This window comes from Bacillus rossius, chromosome 6 (assembly GCF_032445375.1).
Source record: "Bacillus rossius redtenbacheri isolate Brsri chromosome 6, Brsri_v3, whole genome shotgun sequence".
Lineage (NCBI taxonomy): Eukaryota > Metazoa > Arthropoda > Insecta > Phasmatodea > Bacillidae > Bacillus > Bacillus rossius.
In genome coordinates, this window is record NC_086334.1 from 64,561,857 (window position 1) to 64,576,951 (window position 15,095).

At 38.4% G+C, this 15,095-nt stretch overlaps 1 protein-coding gene across 2 annotated transcripts in view; it reads left to right on the forward strand.

The window, feature by feature from the left end:
* Positions 1-15,095, forward strand: part of LOC134533265 (proteoglycan Cow) — a 348,711-nt gene that overhangs the window by 172,815 nt on the left and 160,801 nt on the right. For both annotated transcript variants that reach the window (XM_063370705.1, XM_063370704.1), the window contains exon 2: positions 2,151-2,211. In XM_063370705.1, coding sequence (XP_063226775.1) covers positions 2,151-2,211 — 61 coding nt within the window. The remainder of the gene's footprint in view (positions 1-2,150; positions 2,212-15,095) is intronic.

Below are 15,095 nucleotides of genomic sequence, written 5' to 3' on the forward strand. Positions count from 1 at the left end.
CTCGGCATGCATTGCAATGCCTCATTCAGTTTAGTTTTGTAATATGTTTGAAGTATTTACACATATACAAATAATCTACCCATGTCTCTAAATATATATTTATCTCTATCTACATATATAGTCCTATATATATGTATCTCTCTATCTGTATTTATCTCTTTATATCTTCATTTATACCTCACACTATCTCTATGTATTCTATATGAGGGTACTGATTGCTTCGTTGTTAATATCACACAGGTGTTGTTTACTTGTATGGGAAAATTAAGAATGATAAGGCATCTATTGCGTGGCAACAATGTTAATAGGCAATAGGAAATAAACTTCTAGCGCCTGCGGCATTGTCAACACACACTTCGTACATGTAGTGCATGTTGTATCTAACCCCCTCCAACGCATTTGATTCTAAATTGGACTTTTAGTAAGGATCCCTAATGTTATTGATAATATAATATAGCATATAGCCTTCCCCGATAAATGTACTATCCAACACTGAAAGAATTTTTCAAATCGGACCAGTGGTTCCTGAGATTAGCGCGTTCAAACAAACAACCAAACAAACTCTTCAGCTTTATAATATTAGTATAGATTTAACAGTTATTTCCCTCTGACAACATAAATCACCTAATCATAAGCGCCTAAACGGCTCTTAAAGCAACAAATTACTTTTCCCCGAGCGTACAAAGGCCCCTAAGGTTTATTTTGCTGAGACTCCGTTTAAACATTCTATTGGTGTTTCTGTGTTTCTGTGACGCACCTATCTATCCTCACGTGCCACTGGTAGGTGTGGAAGGAAACACATTGACTCCATAAACCAAAATTATTAAAAAATGTATTTTAATATTTATAGGTTTGTGTGAAATATTAGCTAATATGTATGGTCCCGATACTTGTTTAATGTAATATGTATTACTATTAAGAATGTTCATGTGAAATTATGGACTCCAATCTGCCATATTGCCAAACAAAAAAGTGCTAAAAAAAACATGGATTTAGTTGATTTTTCTTACAAGCCTACGTGAACAAATTCATATTAAAGTAGCGAATGGGAACTGAGATCTGTTCCCGTATTCATGTACATCGCAACTACTGTGTCTCAGGAAGCCTGTTGTGTTCTTCTGTTCTGTCGTTGTGGCGTCTGGAATATGTGTTTTGTCACTCCCTGGGTTCACCTGTGCGTCTCTATTGTGTCGTTTTGTACACATTATCTGTTTGGGATCATCGTTTGGTTTGTCTGTTGGTCGCTGTGTTGTCCAAAGTCTGTTTTTGTAGCAACTGTCTTGTCGTTGCCAGCCCAGTATGTTCGTCTGTGCTGTAATATTTTTTTTCTCATTAATCCGTGTGTTACTGACTATAGCAGCGTGCTGCAGACTGCTGCCGTGTGTAGCTAACCATAGCCACATGTGTGGCTGACTGCTGATACGTGTTGCTGACTGCTGCCGCGTGTTGCTGACTGCTGCCACGTGTTGCTGACTGCTGCTGCGTGTTGCTGACTGTTGCTGCGTGTTGCTGACTGCTGCTGTTCTTGTTGCTGACTTCTGCTGCGTGTTGATGACTGCTTCTACGTGTTGCCGACTGCTGCCGTGTTTTGCTGACTGCTGCCGTGTTGCTGACTGCCGCGTGTTGCTGACTGCTTCCGCGTGTTGCTAACTGCCGCGTGTTGCTGACTGCTGCTGTTCTTGTTGCTGACTTCTGCTGCGTGTTGATGACTGCTGCTACGTGTTGCTGACTGCTGCCGTGTTTTGCTGACTGCTGCCGTGTTGCTGACTGCCGCGTGTTGCTGACTGCTTCCGCGTGTTGCTAACTGCCGCGTGTTGCTGACTGCTGCTGTTCTTGTTGCTGACTTCTGCTGCGTGTTGATGACTGCTGCTACGTGTTGCCGACTGCTGCCGTGTTTTGCTGACTGCTGCCGTGTTGCTGACTGCCGCGTGTTGCTGACTGCTTCCGCGTGTTGCTAACTGCCGCGTGTTGCTGACTGCTGCTGTTCTTGTTGCTGACTTCTGCTGCGTGTTGATGACTGCTGCTACGTGTTGCCGACTGCTGCCGTGTTTTGCTGACTGCTGCCGTGTTGCTGACTGCCGCGTGTTGCTGACTGCTGCCGCGTGTTGCTAACTGCCGCGTGTTGCTGACTGCTGCTGTTCTTGTTGCAGGACGAGGGCCGCGCCGTCTCCAAGGCGGGAGACAAGAAGCGCTGGATCCACGACCCCAACAGTGAGTGTCATCTCGGAACCCTGTGCGCGTTGCTGCACATACGAGGGTCATTATAAAAGTCAAGAACGTTTGTTTCTCTACATATTCTTACTCGAGATAACTCTTGCCGATGCCCGGATTTCGTTTAAATACCTCAATCAATTTATTTTAGTAATTTGTTTGAAGTAGGTTCACACATACAAAGTATCTCTGTCTGTCTCTCTTTCATTATATTTCTCTCTTTTCCCTCTATATATATCGCTCTATAGCTCTATGTATTTCTGTTTATATCTATATCTACATACATGTGTCTACCTCTATACATCTATATACCTCTTTTTCTCCCTTTTATGTACCATTTTCTATACATCTCTGTATCTTTATATGTCACTCTACAACAATTAAAATATTGAAAATATATGTTTTACCTAACTATATTTTTATTTATTTTTTCATCGGCCAAAGGTATGACATAGGTATATAAAAACACGCGCGTATTCGATTTCAACGTTGAGTTAAAATTTCAAACAATCCGTAAAGAACTTTCGGAGGTTTAAAATTCTGAGTGAGCGAAAATTTACATTTTTATTTATTTATTTTAAGATACCTTAGATATTTTTCTACGTAATTAGTTGCCATACAAATTTTATCATTTGCTGTAGTGTATCACCAGTTTTTCTATGCGTTCTGCATATCAGTTACCGCCAAGTTGTTGAACCAGTCATGTACGTCCTCTTTCAGTTCGTTGTCACTTCCGTAGTGGTTCCCGGCCGGAAATTTCCTTCAGCTTGGGGATAAGATGGTACTGACTCGGAGCCAAGTCCGGCCTATAAGGAGGATACATACTTGCTATCCCACCATTAAACATGACGCACTATTTTTGAACTTAAGCTTCATCGCATTACCATAAATCTCGGTTATCTGTCAGTAAATTCCGATAGGGCAACCTTTTTTTTTCGCATTCAAAAAGCGTATTCTAGAGACCTGTAAAATTCGCGATTTCAAATCCCTAAAGGATAGACTCCATTATCCTCATTGCACTCGTGGAAATTACATCTGCTGATTGGTTACCGACTCGTAACACCTGTTGACTGGAATGATCGTGATTCGCTAATTCTTCTGTTAAAGATTTTTCATTGGCCCAGGGTCCTTCAGATAAACTGTGACCCAATCACTGAAGCAAAATAATGTTAAAAGTATTTGGACTTTATCCTATCGCGAAATGAATCCGCGAATTTTACAGGTCTCTACGTATTAAACTACGCACCTCACACTTGGCGCGATCACCCATTTCCAAGTCACACTGTAAACATTGAACAACCGTTGCGGCTCGCTGTTGGCTCAGACTGGTGAGAAGGAAAGGGCTGGTCCATGACGCATTGTCGGAGGGGGGGGGGGGGGGCAAGACTGCGCGACTCGTCACATTCGTCACATCAAAACTATCTTTACCCTCGTAACTGCATACACTGCAAATACTGCGGCTTAGGCCCTGTTTCTACGACATGTGACCCGGAAATTCCACGGCTTCGTTTGGGGCCAGGCTAACATACACTGACTGTCCTGTGTATTCTCTGTACACATAGATTTTCTTTTGTCAGATTCAGTACTGCGGAATATTTACTTTTCTGAGTAAGTCAGCGTAGACCCACCTCTTTAGAGATAGTTAGCTACCATCACACCAGTGCTAGACAGCGTGGTCCCATCATGCTAGTACAAACATGCATGGTCCCACCATGCTAGAGCAAGTCAGCATGGTCCCACCACACCAGTGCTAGACTGTGTGGTCCCAGCACGTTAGAACTGGACAGCGTGGTCCCAGCGCGCTAGAGCTAGTCAGCTCCCACCACGGTAGTTCAAGTCAGCATGATCCCATGGTGCTATTGCAAGTCAGCATGGTCCCATCATGCTATTGCAAGTCAGCATGGTCCCACCACACCAGTGCTAGACAGCGTGTGGTCCTAGAATGCTAGAGATAGCGTGGTTCCACCACGCCTGAATTAGCTGGTTGCTAACTGCCATACAGTCGTAGAGGAAAATGTTGTAAGAATCCCAATGCAACTATCAAAGCTATCTTACGTCCAATTTTTTTTTTTAACAATTTACGTGTATCTGCTGATAATTGTATACCTTCATCATTTACTGAATACTTTACCACCAAGCTAGGATCTACAGTCATGCCCATCCTCGGAGCGGTTAACTGTTCATTGGGTACCGACTGAGAGAGACGCCTCTATCCTCTGAGTCATGAACCACGAGGCCTGCTAGGAAATTTTAAGGATGAGGACGGTTCAGTCACACATGAAGGAGCCACATGTGTTTGAAGAACAAACATCAATTATACCATCTGCTGTTTACGTTTCACCAATTAATTTGTCCTCATTTCCTCAGATTATTGGATCCAAACATTCAAGCATTCCATATTGGCTAGATTCTTATCATCGTAATAATACAAAAAAGTTTGATTTTTTTTTTAAATGAAAAGTTATTTCGAGTAATTTGTTATCACGTCTACATCACTTTTGTGACTTAAAGAGGTTTTTTTTTTTAAATTTTTTAAATCTATTTTGTTACAAGGCTCGTTTAATGATAACTTACAATGAAACATGCAACTCTTAATCCAAATAAAAATTGATGATAATTTTATTACTCGATAATATTCTCTTGTTATTTCTAATTTAGTATCGGCGTTGGATGAAACAGGATTTTAGTGACTCATTATTGGCTAGGTATATATTTTCCCAACTGTAATGTACCTTGGAACTCCTTATAATGCATACACACGAAGTAAATAATTTTTTATTATTTTCTATCATTAAATTATTTACACAGCAAATACTATCATGTAAACTTATGTGTGGCTGATCACAGGCGCAGCGCATGCTTTAGTCATGAGATTGGAAAAAATTACATTTTCTCATCGTAGCAGTTTTCAGTTAGGTAGTTATCTGAAACTGCTGATCTTGGTATGATATTTGTCATTTTAATGATGCTTGCATCGGGTGGATACAAAAATACAATTTTTTTTAAATACGTCACTGGCGTCTTAAGATTCTTCATAGATCGTATTAATAAGGATTTTATGAAAATTTCTTTCAGATATGTTCAGTGTTGCTTTTCTTACTTGAAGCTGAACGAAACTGCGTCTGGAGCAACACGATAGGCAGTTGTTTTATGATTACCTTCATCGGTGGTCATTGATTTGACAATTTTTTTTTCCATTTACGAGAGTATCAGTTTGTGTACGGTGAGTAATAAAATGTGTGTATGGTTGCAAGCATTCAGGAGATAGCTGATTACGTATTTGCAATCACCGTTTTCTGGGTTTTTATCCATTTTAATGTTCACTCAGGGATGACAGATGTTACATGGCTTCAGTATAAAGGTTTATATATCTTTATATATATATATTTCTTGTGTGCGTGTGTATGTCACTGAACTCCTCCTAGACGGCTGGACCGATTTTGATGAAATTTTGTGTGTGAGTTCACGGGGATTCGAGGATGGTTTAGATTCACAATTGGATATTTTAACTAGATTCTGAGTTAAGAAAAACTAAAAAAAAACACGCTTTAAAAGCAAAAATTGCAACGCATTATTATAAGCCATTAAGTTTTGCTATTGTAAGGAACTAAGTAGAGAGTAAGAAAAAAATAAAGATCCTGACAGTTTATAGTGTCGCAATATTTGTTTCAATTTTCAATACCCTTTTTGTATATTACAATTTAAATTGCAGAAAAAAAATCATGTTTCATAGCCACACAAATAGTGAGGATGGTTTCGATTCACAATTGGATATTTTATCTCGATTATGAGTTAATGAAAACAAAAAAAAAACACGCTTTAAAAGCAAAAATTGCAACGCATTATTAGAAGCCATTAAGTTTTGCTATTGTAAGGAACTAAGTAGAGAGTAAGAAAAACATATAGATCCTGACAGTTTATAGTGTCGCCATATTTGTTTCAATTTTCAATACCCTTTTTGTATATTACAATTTAAATTGCAGAAAAAAATCATGTTTCATAGCCACACAAATAGTGAGTGTGTGTCATTTCTCTATGTCCACGAGGTCTCGCCGCGTCAATTTTCTCCTTGGAGCGAACCCGTCCGCTTAATTAAATAAACAGCTTTTATCGTTGAATGATTTCATGATTTATTTAATGAAAATATGCTCTCATAAAAAAATTAGTTGGATAGACATTCAATAGATGTCTTTCTCTCACTCTCTCTCTCTCTCTGAAATGTATGTAGCTTGCTCGCGGGTCAGTAATGCAGACAATCTTTACATTCTAGCTCGAGACGGAAAAAAACAGTAAATGTGGTTTACAAAGACATTTTATGAAGTGTCTTCCCGTCATTACATTTGAAAGTAGAAACATATTTACTCAAAATTTAGGTAGTAACATATTTTTATTGCAAAGACTGAAATAGAGGTGAGAAAAATTATCATTTGTGAACATAAGAAAACTACTACAACTGTATCAACTGTTATGTTATAATGTTTAAATTTCTAAATGGTGCAAGATAATACAAAATTCCATGCGGAAAAAGTCGTGGGCAGCAGATACGTATAGTTATAGGTGTGGGGCTATGCATGCTGATTTTTCATATACTGCATGGATGCGAACATGTAAGAATAATCCATCTATCTTACTATAATAAAACAGTACTTTTTCTGTCTGTCTGTTTGTACGCGATTTTGATGAAATTTTGTGTGTGAGTTCACGGGGATTCGAGGATGGTTTAGATTCACAATTGGATATTTTATCTCGATTCTGAGTTAAGAAAAACTAAAAATACAAGCTTTAAAAGCAAAAAAACTAAAATTGATAATTAGCCTCCATGGCAACGGGCTTTTGCATTGTTGTTGCCTTCTGTGTAACCATGGGAAAGGTTTTTGGTAACGGCAGTGGCGTGCCCAAGAGGAGGGGTATGTATAATGAGAAGATACAAAATGTCCAGCGTAGAAATACTTACCGCCATATCCATATCTCACAAAAAGTACATTTGGGCAGGAAAATGTCTGTCGGGTCCGCTAGAAAGATATATAGAGAGATAGAGATATAAATAGAAAGATAGAGAGAGTTATAGAGATATACATAGAGAGATAGAGAATTAGTGAGATAAAGAGAGATGCTTAGTATACGTTTAAAAAAATTACAAAAAAAAAATTGATTGAGGCATTGCAACGCATGCCGGGCATTATCTAGTGTATATATATATATATATATATATATATATATATATATATATATATATATAAAGTTTCCAGATGACCGTCCCAAGCATGAATAAATTCACGGAGACCGATGATGCGAAGGGTTGGAAATTATTATTTTATAAGTTTGATGTGAGTTTTTGTTTTTAATATTTGTTTGAAACAACGGTGATAAAAGCGAAACTGGATCGCGAGATGAAAGTTTTTTTAACGACTGATTGTGCAGGACTAGCGTGACGGGATCCGGAGGTGGCTGCTGTCTCTCTCTCACACACGCGCAGACACGGCTGTAAACATGCGCGGGAGCGCGGGAGCTAGGGGGGGGGGGCACAGTGAAGAGGTCGTTAACTCGGGCGGTGTAGTGGCTGCGCCCTGTGCTCCGTGCTCAAGGGCCGTCGCTGCCCCAGTGGGCCCCCCGGGGGGGGGGGGGGGGGTTGCTCTGCACGCCGGTGAAGCCGCTAGCCGCGCCGACTGCAGCAACTCCTCGCAGCACAATACACATTACTTACACATCTCGCGAGGAATTTTATTTCTCTTCCAAAGACTTATCTTGGGTGCGGAGAGGGTTCGTGAGGTCGTGGGTATATTGTTTAAACGTCCGTGACTTGTCGTCGCTGTACGGCCACCAGTCTTAATGAGTTTAAAACTTTACCTCTTGCATAAAATAAATATTATAAGGAACATTTGTAGATCTTGCACTTCAAGAAAGTCACATAAACTAGTCTAGAGTATATATAAGCGAACAATTTAGCTATATACGTGAACATTAATGTGGAAAAATTATAAACAGCTAAAATAATTCAACACTGCCCCAACTAACTCATCGGATTTTTTTTTTTTTTTTTTTTTTTTGTGAAATAAAATCAGAAGACTGCGTATCATTAATTTTTTGCAGTTGGTTTCAAATGTCGCTAGACTTGCGATGGATGCACTTCACACGTGAGGTACTATATTCCCTGTGCCATATGAGTTTAATGAAACGCTTGATATAAATTTCTTCTCAGCTGATTATGAAAACATAATGTTTACTAACTACTAAGATTTAACTTGCTTTTATTATTTTCATTGATCATCGCAGACTTTTCAACATTCTTTGTGAAGTTGGTGTTCACATGGATGCCTGATATCTTAGTGCATACTACTGCATGCTCAAGCTAAACTACAAAAATATTTTTGTCAATACAGACTCCACGTAAATTTTGTGTGGACTACAAAAATATATATCATCATATACATTAAGTGGCTTTTTAGTGACAGCAATATTTTGTTTGTAACTAATACATAATTTTTTTGAGGCTACTGTATTATTTTTTTGCGACCACAAAATATTGGGTGGCGGCAAAAAGTATTTTACTATATGCATTCCTTTATACTTATTCTATAAACTTACAAACATTTAAATAAGAATCCTTCACAAATAGTTACCTAACGATATTTAACGAGCATACTATACCAGAGATTTCTACAAACACAGTTTACCAATGATTTCTAGAAGCTTAATATCCATACAATGCCTAAAAAGCGTAATATGTCTATGATTAATATACCTACTGTTTATAATCCCTCAGCAAACATAATGTGCCGTCCCTAAAATCCTTATAGGGTTCACTTCAATTTTGAATCCTACGAGCGTAGTATCCCTACGATTTCTATAAGCTTAGTATCGGTACTGTCACTATAAGCACATAATCCTAATAACTACTGACTTAGTACATCTGCAATACCTAGCAAGCATACTTTTTTTTATATTTTACAATCCTAACAGAACCAAGGCTGGTAGCATTTCACGAAACTGTTTACTTGTGTTTTCATCTTTTAACCCAATTCAAACCGTGTAAAACAATCAATAATTATATTGATCAGAAAATGCATTAACATTCTGTGATATAAATTCATATAAGTACAAATAATTATTTAAATCTTTCTTATCACAATATAGTCCTTTCATTTCATAATTTTACTTTTATCTTGCAAATTAATGAATTTGGTATAGTTTTCCATTTTTTTTGTAATGACATGAAAAATGCAATAACCACTTATAGATATGGTTACGAGGCTGCTAGAGACGAGGCCGGCCAGCCAGCCTGCGGGATTCATAGAGACACCCTCCCCTCCTTCTGGAGCAGGCGTGACGCAGGTAGAAGGACATTCCATTAGCGGCCGTTTCCTGACAACCACCTCCTCCCCTTTTTTTCTCATTGCGTCTTCCCATGGTGTCGCTCTTTCTGGAAGGTTCTGCAGGTAACCAGAGCACCATCGCATAAAGTGGCGTAACTAGGACGCCTTTTTCTCGCAACTTCGAGTGTTAAGACGAGGACTTTGATGATGCGACTCTTCAGGGGGCTACGGAACCACTCCATGGGTAACGCTGGCAGGTATGTGAGGCAGGGCCAACCTGCGGCGAGAGAGAGAGAGACCGGCGAATCCCCGGAGCGATACGAGCGTGAAGTGAAGAGGGTGAGTGACCCCTTGGTGAGCGATAGCGGGCGACGAGAGACGAGCTTCCTTAATGAATGTCGTGAGAGTTTAAAATAAAATGTAAATCTTTATAAATGAATAATATCATATGTCCATTGGACACTTAAATAAATAAATTAATATATATATGATAAAATAATCTAGGAATGGATTTGTGAAATCTGGAATAAGGAGGAAATTATCATACCAAAAACCATATTTAGAAGATATATTATTGGCATCTAAGTAGGATTTTTTTTAACCAGCAAATAGTTTCTCTGATAACTGGACATGGCCAGATTTATTATTATTTGAATAATAAAGTAAACAAATTTGATTATTACGTGTGCCATTGTGGTGAAGGGCAGCAGGATTCTTACCATGTATTATTTTGTTGTTCACTCTTTGCTCAAGGAAGGGAAGATATGAGAATCAAGCTTAAGAAATATAATGAATCGTAGCCCTTATAAACTATGGAGATCCTTGATTCAAAAGTATATGAGGATAGTAAAGCTTTTATCACAACTACTAGCTTAAGCCTGGTATGCGTTGCAATGCCTCATTAAAAAAAATTTATAATTAGTTTTAAGTAGTAAATCTTATACAAACATCTCTATCTCTCTAATTCTCTATCTCCATATGTATATCTCTCTATCTACATAAATCTATATCATTCTATCTACATATATCTATGTCACACTATATACTTATGTATCTCGATCACTATTCCCTCTTTATATCTCTAACTCCCTCCTCTACACAACTATATCTACATATCTCTATATATCTCCTTATCTATCTCTATCTCATTAATTATGCTTCTATATATCTCCATCACCATCTAAATATCTATCGCTCTTTATCTTTATATATCTTTACCCTTCGCTATCTCACTATCTGTATTTATCCATCTCTCTATCACCCTCTATCACCATACCTCTAAGTTATATCTTTATTTTATATTCAATTCAATTCAATTTGGTTATGCGTACGCACTCATACACCGAAAACACAAACTGCCACTGAACTATATAATATAAACACATTTTTTGAAATGAATTCGCGCGCCATTTTTTTCTAAATTGGTTGTAATGATTCATAAACATTCGCAGGCATGCGCATAACAACTCACCAAAGTTTCATCCCAATCGTATGAATGGTATAGGAACGCATACGGGACAAATAAAAAACATCAATTTTTATATGTATAGATTAGCCTTTATACGGCTACGATATTTTTCGCTATCCATTTGCTAAACAGTTGACTTCAACTTCAGAACAGTTCCCGCTCCAAAGACTAATACCTCCATGGATTGGACTCGCGCGCCACCATTGTTATTCGGACCGTAGAAACTGGGAACTGTCATAAAATATTTACTGCTAATTATCGGATACGACTCGCGCGCCACCTATTGTGCGTTATCTCACCTACACAATAACCTTCCACGTGTTTCGATGGTCAATTTTGCAAAATTTCCTCGCAATCCGATCCCTGTAGTTCCCTGTGGAACCATAAACCTTAGTTTCCTCAAAACTGTTCGGGCGAAATACCGTCGGCCCTTGGAGGGGTATCTCTTCGGGCAGCCTGTACAAGGAGACCTCAGGGGTCGACAAGCCAACGCCCATTAAATCCATTTAACAATTGTATGTGTCTATATTTTCATTATGTAATCAGTTTGAATTTAATGAGGTATCTTATAACCACTTGAAGGCCTCGGTCAAGAGAGGCCAGAGTGATCATTATTATTGTTATTATTATTGTGCGTGCAGTGGCGTGGCAACGAAACACACACCAAGGCCGATAGTTTCGGGAAGCCTTCTTTTCACAGACGAGAGAGCCAAACGCGCGATCGTGCATCTTGGGTTTTTTTTTTGGTTCATTGTAACTCATGATAACTAATTGTCAATTAGGTAATGTTAGCTACATTATAAATAATTCAAAACATTGTGGACGGTTGATTTGGTTAGGATAGCTACATTAAAGATACTGTGAAATCATGTAAACGGTTTCCAAGCCCTGGATAGCTACATATTAAACAGTTATTTGCTAAGCAACCATAAAATGATTTTACAGTATTTTTAATGTAGCTATACTTACCTAATATAACCAACCATCCACAATGTTTTAAAGTATTTATAATGTAGCTAACATATCTTAATCGACAGCAAAATTTAATGCCACACCGGTTTATATATGCCTCTGTACATCTATATCTCATTCATTACCTCTCTATCTCATTGCCTATGCCACTATCTTTATCATTCTATCTCTCTGTCTTTATATCTCTGTATCACTCTATCACACTATATATTTATATATCTCTATCACTCTATCTCTATTACTGTATCTCTCTGTATCACTCAATCTCTTATGTTTAATTCAGTTCTGTCATACATGCTCAATAATATATCGAAAACACACAAACTGCCTCTAAACTATATAAAATAAACAATTTTTTTTTAAATGATTCGTGCTCCATTTTTTGTAAAATGGTTGTAATAATTCATAAACCTTCGCGGACATGCGCGTAACAACTCATTCAAGTTTCATTGCAATCGTAGGAATGGTTTAGGAACTCATATAGGACAAATGAACAAACATTAATTTTTATATGTATGGATTAGCCTTTATACGGCTACGTATTTCATTTCGCTATACAATCGCTAACCATTTGATTTCAACTTCAGAACAAACACCTACTCCATAGACTTCATGGATACGACTGTTGCGCCACCATTATTATTCGAATCCCAGAAAAGAGGAACTCTGATAAAATATTTACTGGTAATATTCCGATACTATTCGCGCGCCACCTATCTCACCTAGACAGTAACCTTCCTCGTGTTTCGAATGTCAAGTGTGTAAAATTTCATAGTAATCAGATGAACAATGCATATAACAATAAAATGACAAAATATCATCAAGAATAATTACATTCTGCTTTAAGGATTGGCTTTATCGAAATCTCATCTAGATAGTAATCTTCCTTTTGTTTCTAAGTTCATGTGTGCAAAATTACACCGCAATCGGATGAATGGATTAGGAACGCATAAGGGACAAATAAACAAACAAACAAACATTCATATATATATATATATATATATATGATAACTGATGTTCCTCCGTTACGGAAATCTGCATAAGTTCTCGCACTGCTCACTGTACAGCCACGCCCGACTGCAGTAAAGGAAGTAATAAACAGTTAGGCTCATGCATGTATGCTGCAAATAAAATTCCACAATTGTAAAAAAAATGGCGTTCAAAAATATTAAAAGTTTATTACAATGGTTTTTATACTTAATTTTAGTGAAGGTTAAAATTCACTTGAAAATTAAATTCAAATATAAAGTAAGGCTAATCTATAAATAGGCCTAAGATCTCTTAGAAATGCGCTCGGAGAACTTATGTACCAGGTTTCACGGTTCTAAGTCCTTAAGTCTCCGCACTGCGCGAACGACAGACAGACAAGCAGGCAAACTCTTCCTTTTTACTATTATAGACTACTTAGATGATTAAACTGAATTATTCATATTATTTGGAAGATTTTTATAAAGACAAACACTCTTCAAATGTATTTTTTTTTAATAAATGTAAGACTTTTTTTGTAGAATTTAATGAATTTATGTATACATGGTTAATTTCGCTATATTTTAAACTTTGTCTCTCATCTATATTTGACTACATTAATAAATATTATATTAGAAGAAAGTTTTGATTTTTGATGTGTAACATCTTAGTTCTCGGTATACGGCGTTTGGTAGAAGTAATCTGAATGTAACGGAAGTTGAATGATCTAACATGTGTAACCACGGTGCTGCTATCTGATGCCAACTGCCATCATTCTTGTAGCAGAAAACCACGGTCTGACCACCATCTTTGCCTTGCTGGGTGGATCTTTAGGTTTCACCAGTTTATTAGAAACGAACAAAAACAAGGTGTGATTCCGTCTGAAATATAATTACTCCATACTGAGGAAACTTATAACAGATACAAGAAAATATTAACGTACAATATTAATTACATTCTTATACAGCTCTCAGGTATATTCAAAAAAAAATTATTGGCCGGCCGTACATGGAATTATCAAAAGTTTCATTTACTAGAAATACATAAACCAATAAAAAAATACAAAATATGTTTAAACGATCCCAGGATATATACTTAAAGTCGAGAAATTATGTTTATTTAATTAACTGCATCTGACGACGTAATTTAAAGAATGTTCAGAAAAGGGTCAAAAGATACAGAAGCACCGGAAGTCGGGGCTTCGTTTCCCGGAGATCACGCGGGAACATGATGCCAGGGCGCCTGTGTGGTGTTGAGGAAGGGAGATGAAAATGCCAATTCGGCGTCCGGCTCTCGGACCCTGTCTGGAACAGTCCGAATCAAAACTGATCAGAACTTGTACACAGACAGTATACGGGGCAGAAAATGCCCGGAAAAGTTAAGGGGAGGTTGGGGAAAGTCGCGGATCGTCACTCACCAGACAGGGAAGTTGGCTTCTATTTACAGATGCGTCGCCAGCCAGGAACTGGATCCCGCGAATACGCGGCTGGGCGCGGTCGTTTTCATCATTTCAAAAAAAAATGAAAAGAAAAATAACTATTACATTTTGTACTACGCAGACGGACTAAACTACATAAAGAAGATTATAGGGATAGCATCCCTTATTTAAGCGACTACATAGTCGGTTGCGGCCGGATGGAAGTCTTGCAGTGTCTCGTCGACTCGCCGATAATCAAACGGTCCGTCTGCAGTCGCGGCGCGAAGTGTCCCGCGGAGAACCGCGTCTCGTAATTAAAAGTAAATCTTGAATCAAAAGTGGAGGGGAGGGACTGGGAGTCCGGACCGAAAGGTCCCGAAGTTCCCCGAGTGGGCGTCATAAAAAAACTCTGACTGATGTCTCGAAGTTGGTAGCACTGGCCGACTTTAGCGCTACCTGTTGAGGGGTGTCTGAAATAAAAAAAAATCGACTTGCCCAAGGCGTCTGCTTTACCAAGGGAATAAAGGGCGCAGTCTAGTGCTGCGCTCTGGCGGCCTACAGGATAAGTTGGCTGGGAGTTTCGCGAATTTGCCGCTAGGTATCGTGTGCGGTCCATCTTGGCACACACATTTTTTATGCCAGCCGCCCTTGGAGGCGGTCGCTGTCTGCTGGGGTTTATGACCGGTCATTGGTGTTAGGCGAATTCTTAGAACCGACAGGGAAGGGGGGTGCACAAAAAGTGCAACGA